This window comes from Entelurus aequoreus, linkage group LG03 (assembly GCF_033978785.1).
Source record: "Entelurus aequoreus isolate RoL-2023_Sb linkage group LG03, RoL_Eaeq_v1.1, whole genome shotgun sequence".
NCBI classification, from domain to species: Eukaryota; Metazoa; Chordata; class Actinopteri; order Syngnathiformes; family Syngnathidae; genus Entelurus; species Entelurus aequoreus.
Genome location: NC_084733.1, coordinates 10728717 through 10734716, shown reverse-complemented (window position 1 = coordinate 10734716; position 6000 = coordinate 10728717). Strand labels below are relative to the sequence as shown.

Sequence of the window (6000 nt, the reverse complement as noted above, 5' to 3'; positions counted from 1 at the left end):
AATGAAATGAAAAATTGTGTTAAAAGCGTCAGTCAAAAACTACTTCAATTCTCACTTAGTGTTATTTCATTATTTACCCAACAGATGTCCAGCAGTCCCCCCGTGTAAAAGAGGAAGAAGCGGCGACACAACATCCCCACATTAAAGAGGAAGAGGAGGATATCTGGATCACTCAGGAGGGAGAGTGTCTTCTAGGGCAGGAGGAGGCAGAGTCCTCAGAGCTTCATCACAGTCCAAGTAAGCAGAAGATCCAGATATCATCGAGTTCAATGTTTGTAACTGCTATTCATCCAGGGACCACAGTAGTTGAAAGAAATCATGCGATTTTTCTCTGACTACAATTGAACATTCAACTACCGAAGGAGCATCTATGTGGCAAATGGGTGCAAGCTTTTGACCACAAACTTAGTGTTTGCTCGGTGACAGCTTGCGGCAGCAGACGTGAACCGGAGCTATTTTGTTGTACTCGTACTTACAGTATATTGCTTATTTTATTCCCTGATGTACGGTATGGTTTAGGGCTGCAACGACTAATCGATTAAATCGATTAAAATCGATTATAAAAATAGTTGGCGATTAATTTAGTCATCGATTCGTTGGAACTAGCTATGCGCATGCGCGGAGGCTTTTTTTTTTTTAAATTAAAAAAAATATATTAAAAAAAATAATAAACCTTTATTTATAAACTGCAACATTTACAAACAGCTGAGAAACAATAATCAAAATAAGTACAAAAACAGTACAAAACAGCGCCAGGGCGGCGCTGAGGCTACGTCTCATGAGGTGGCGTAAGCTAGCCAATGATGTGTCATGTGCAGCTCACGTGACGACGCCGTCTCCTTTGCTGGAAACATTCGAAAAATGGCACAGGAAAACAGTACGGATAGTTTAGCGGAGAAACATCTTGAGGTTATCGCTTCAATGGAGAAAAGTGTACGACCTAAGTCGTCAAAAGTGTGGGAACACTTTACTTTAAAGACTTCAAAGAATACCGTTTCCGGCAAAATGGCACGGAAGTACAACATTGCTTCAGAAGCACCTGAAAAGGAAACATGTTGGAGCCATGGATGAAGGGAAGAACTCACAGTACGTAACTTTTTAAGTCCATAGTGGCAACAGGCATTCATGAGTTCAGCTTTTTTGTAATTAACGTTAACGTTATGCCTTTGTTGCAACGCGGGGCTGATAATGTGTCTCCGGCACATTTGACTCCGTTTTGAGAGAGAAAACGCACGGTTACCAATTTCGAAATAAACGTAACGGACAGAAATATCTCAGGTTGGTTTCATAATGGATCAATGCAGCCCGGCCCGATAAAGCTATATAAATCTATTTAGATTTGAGTGACGCTTTAGTATAACTAAACGTTATGAAGGTGCTGGAATATTTCATGCTATTATTCAGAAGCGGCCTAAAATTAATCCTTTATTATTCACAACAGAAACGTGTACAGTATCTGATCCAGTTCTGATCTGATGAGTTACATTTCTGTGTTATTATTGGTGTATGCTGCATCCCCAATGTCCAGAACATGGTGCCAGTATGCTGGGTTTTTTCAATAAAATACTGAAAAGGATAAAAATGTAGTTTGTCTCTTTTATCCGATTATTAATCGAAGTAATAATCGACAGATTAATCGATTATCAAATTAATCGTTAGTTGCAGCCCTAGTATGGTTATGACTAGGGATGTCCGATAATGGCTTTTTGCCAATATTCCGATATTGTCCAACTCTTTAATTACTGATACCGATATCAACCGATACCGATATCAACCGATATATGCAGTCGTGGAATTAACACATTATTATGCCTAATTTGGACAACCATGTATGGTGAAGATAAGGTACTTTAAAAAAAATAAATAAAAAAAAAGATACCGTATTTCCTTGAATTGGCGCAGGGAATATAGTATTCGCACGTCTACAATTACTGCCGGGTCAAACTCGTTTCTCAAAATAATTAACGCATGCTTGGCCTTATCGCCGGTTTATTATTGAAGCTGGATCAAATTCGTTTCGCAAAATATTAATTTTATTATCGCATGTCTATAATTTTCACCGGGTCAAACTCGTTTCGCAAAATATTTAGCATACGGCGAGAACTTCCACCGGGTCAAATTCGTTACGTCACGAGTGACGCATCTGTCCTCATTTTCAAAATGGAGGAAGCTGCTTTCAGTAGTTTACAATCGCACAAAGGAAAAAAGATAAAGAGCTATTCAGTAGGATTTAAGGTCCAAGCTATTGAATACCGGTACAGTATGCTAAAGAGAACAGTAAGCAGTTATGTTTTATTAATATACCGTAGCTGCGTGTGTGAAATACTGTATGTCATTAAATGACTCCCGCCTCCTGGTGGTAGAGGGCGCTGCCGCGCTAGTGATCCTTCTTGCGACTTCCGGTACTGCAGAAGAAGTGAACACACGCAGCAAGAGATTATTTTTTTCCCCTTTTAACATGGAGGATTACATACCGGTATCTAAAATAAAACAGTTTTCTAAACTGGACTTTCAATGGAAGCAGGAGGTAATAATTAAAGGAATATCTCCATCGAGACAGAGACTTTTAAAAAGGAAAAAAGAAAATAATGAAGACTTCTATAAACAAGTTATCGATGCTTTTGGTCAGAAGGAGCTGCAAATGGACTCCATTTATAAGTACAGGTAAGACCATAATAACGTTTTTTTTAATTAAATGTGCTTTTCATGATGGTATGCTTACATCACACTCAAAGCGCACGCCTAAATTTTATGGATTCCTTTTGGTAAACGCCGGAGTGAGAAGAGGTTTTAAAATAATTACCGCATGCACGGCCATCCCGCCGGTTTCCGGTAAACGCAGGAGTGACAGGAGGTTTTAAATTAATTAACGCCCCTGCGGCTATTCAAGGAAATACGGTAACTAAATTAAAAACATTTTCTTGAATAAAAAAGAAAGTAAAACAATATAAAAACAGTTACATAGAAACTAGTAATTAATGAAAATGAGTAAAATTAACTGTTAAAGGTTAGTACTATTAGTGGACCAGCAGCACGCACAATCATGTGTGCTTACGGACTGTATCCCTTGCAGACTGTATTGATATATATTGATATATAATGTAGGAACCAGAATATTGATAACAGAAAGAAATGGGGGGAGGGAGGTTTTTTGGGTTGGTGCACTAATTGTAAGTGTATCTTGTGTTTTTTATGTTGATTTAATAAAAAAAAATAATAATAAAAAACCCGATACAGATAATAAAAAAACCGATACCGATAATTTCCGATATTACATTTTAACGCATTTATCGGCCGATAATATCGGACATCCCTAGTTAGGACACCTTGAATGTGATTATTGAGATCCTCGAGACATCTTTAGGACAGGCGGGTTCAGGACAGTGTCTCATGTGACTGAGAAAAGCTGGACTTTTCTAAAGCATGTAATCTGTGTTTTCTTGTGTTCTGCAGATGTCTGTGAGGAACATCTTCTCCCTGAGTGGCAGGAGTGGACCTCCAGAGTGGAGCAGAAGTCACAGCCTCACTCTAAAGAAGAAGATGAGGGAGATCTAGAAGAGTTCCCATTAAATATTGTCGTTGTAAAGATTGAAAATGATGAGGTCGAATGTGAAAGTGAGGAGAAGAGAGAGGCGGAGCCTCCAAGCAGCAGCTCAACTCAACACATAACAACAGAAGACCACTGTGGAGGATCACAAACAGACAAGCTCTTAGCTCCACTGTCAGATAGTGACGACGCAACGTCACACTCTCCTGACACTGATGATGAAGACTCTATATCTGGTAAGACATGTCCCACTGACAACACACACTTTCAATGCTCTCACTGTGACAAAACCTTTAATCGCCTCGGTAATTTGAAAAGACACCTGACAACACACACAGGAGAAAAAACATTCATGTGCGCAGTTTGTAGTAAAAGATTTTCTCTGAAGCAAAATTTGACAACGCACATGAGAATACACACTGGAGAAAAACCTTTTTCCTGTTCAATTTGTGGTAAAGGTTTCATACAAAATAATTATTTGAAAGCACACCTGAGAATGCACACTGGCGAAAAACCTTTCATGTGCTCAGTTTGCGGTAAAAGATTCAACCACAAGCATCATTTAAAAGCACACACGCGAGTACACACGGGAGAAAAACCCTTTTCATGTTCGATTTGTGGTAAAGGTTTTATACAAAGCAATTATATGAAAATACACATAAGAACGCACACCGGGGAAAAACCCTTTTCTTGTTCAATCTGCGCTAAAGGTTTTTTACAGAGTCAACATTTGAAGTTACACATGAGAACACACACTGGCGAAAACCCTTTTTCCTGTTTAATTTGTAGTAAAGGTTTTACACAAAGTCACCATTTGAAAAGACACATGAGAAGACACAGTGAAGACAAAGTGTTGAGTTGCAGTGTGTGATGAAAGTTTCTCTTAAAAGTAAACGCAGGTGTGCAGGTGAGGAAAGCAGCAGCAAATGAAGCTGCAGGATTTTAAAGGCCTACTGAAATGAATTTTTTTTATTCAAACGGGGATAGCAGATCCATTCTATGTGTCATACTTGATCATTTTGCGATATTGCCATATTTTTGCTGAAAGGATTTAGTATAGAACAACGTCGATAAAGTTCGCAACTTTTGGTCTCTGATAAAAAAAAACCTTGCCCCTACCGGAAGTAGCGTGACGTTGTCAGTTGTTCACTCCCTCATATTTTCCTATTGTTTTCAACGCAGCTAGAGCTATTCGGACCGTGAAAGTGACGATTACCCCATTAATTTGAGCGAGGATGAAAGATTCGTGGACGAGGAACGTTAGAGTGACGGACTAGAATGCAGTGAAATACATATTTTTTTTCGCTCTGACCGTAACTTAGGTACAAGCTGGCTCATTGGATTCCACACTCTCTCCTTTTTCTATTGTGGATCACGGATTTGTATTTTAAACCACCTCGGATACTATATCCTCTTGAAAATGAGAGTCGAGAACGCTAAATGGACATTCACAGTGACTTTTATCTCCACGACAATACATCGACGAAGCTCTTTAGCATCTTTAGCATGAGCTAACGTGATAGCATCTGTCTCAAATGCAGATAGAAACAAAATAAATAAATCCCTGACTGGAAGGATAGACAGAAGATCGACAATACTATTAAACCATGTACATGTAACTACACGGTTAATAGATCTCAGCCTGGCAAAGCTTAACAATGCTGTTGCTAACGACGCTAAGGCTAATTTAGCAACCGGACCTCACAGAGCTATGATAAAAACATTAGCGCTCCACCTACGCCAGCCAGCCCTCATCTGCTTTGCTCAGCAACACCCGTGCTCACCTGCGTTCCAGCGATTGACGGCGCGACGAAGGACTTCACCATATCATCCGTGCGGTGGGTCTGCTAGTATCGGCTAGGCGTCTGCTAGCATCGGCTAGGCGTCTGCTATCCGAAATAGTGGTCCTTGTGTTGCTACAGCCACCTACAACGTTCTTCTTTGCAGCCTCCATTGTTCATTAAACAAATTGCAAAAGATTCACCAACACAGATGTCCAGAATACTGTGGAATTATGAAATGAAAACAGAGCTTTTTTGTATTGTATTCAATGGGGAAGGCATACCTCTGTTCCTCGGGCTACGTCACGCGTATACGTCATCCTTCGAAGGCTTTTTCAACCGGAAGTGTGGCGGGAAATTTAAAATTGCATTTTAAATTATAAGTTAACCCGGCCGTATTGGCATGTGTTGCAATGTTAAGATTTCATCATTGATACATAAACTATCAGACTGCGTGGTCGGTAGTAGTGGCTTTCAGTAGGCCTTTAAATAAACTGTCAAAACTTTGACTTTCTAACAACATCGCCACATAAAACATCTGACATCATTATGTGTTTAACACAGTCTTTTACCATTTATAGATTAGGTTTTTTTAGATTAGTGCGTTTGTGTCAGTCAAGTACATAATATGAAGCATTGATATGTTTTCAAAATATTTTTTGCCTACCCTTT

General features: G+C 39.4%; 1 protein-coding gene across 3 annotated transcripts in view; it reads left to right on the top strand.

The window, feature by feature from the left end:
- Window positions 1–6000, top strand: part of LOC133646123 (gastrula zinc finger protein XlCGF57.1-like) — an 88569-nt gene that overhangs the window by 60456 nt on the left and 22113 nt on the right. The window contains exons 2-3 of one of the 3 annotated variants that reach the window (XM_062041167.1): window positions 85–237; window positions 3454–3783. The exons of 1 other annotated variant lie outside the window; for it this stretch is intronic. In XM_062041167.1, the coding sequence (XP_061897151.1) occupies window positions 85–237; window positions 3454–3783 (483 nt within the window). The remainder of the gene's footprint in view (window positions 1–84; window positions 238–3453; window positions 3784–6000) is intronic. One more of the 3 variants, XM_062041168.1, reaches the window with a different exon arrangement.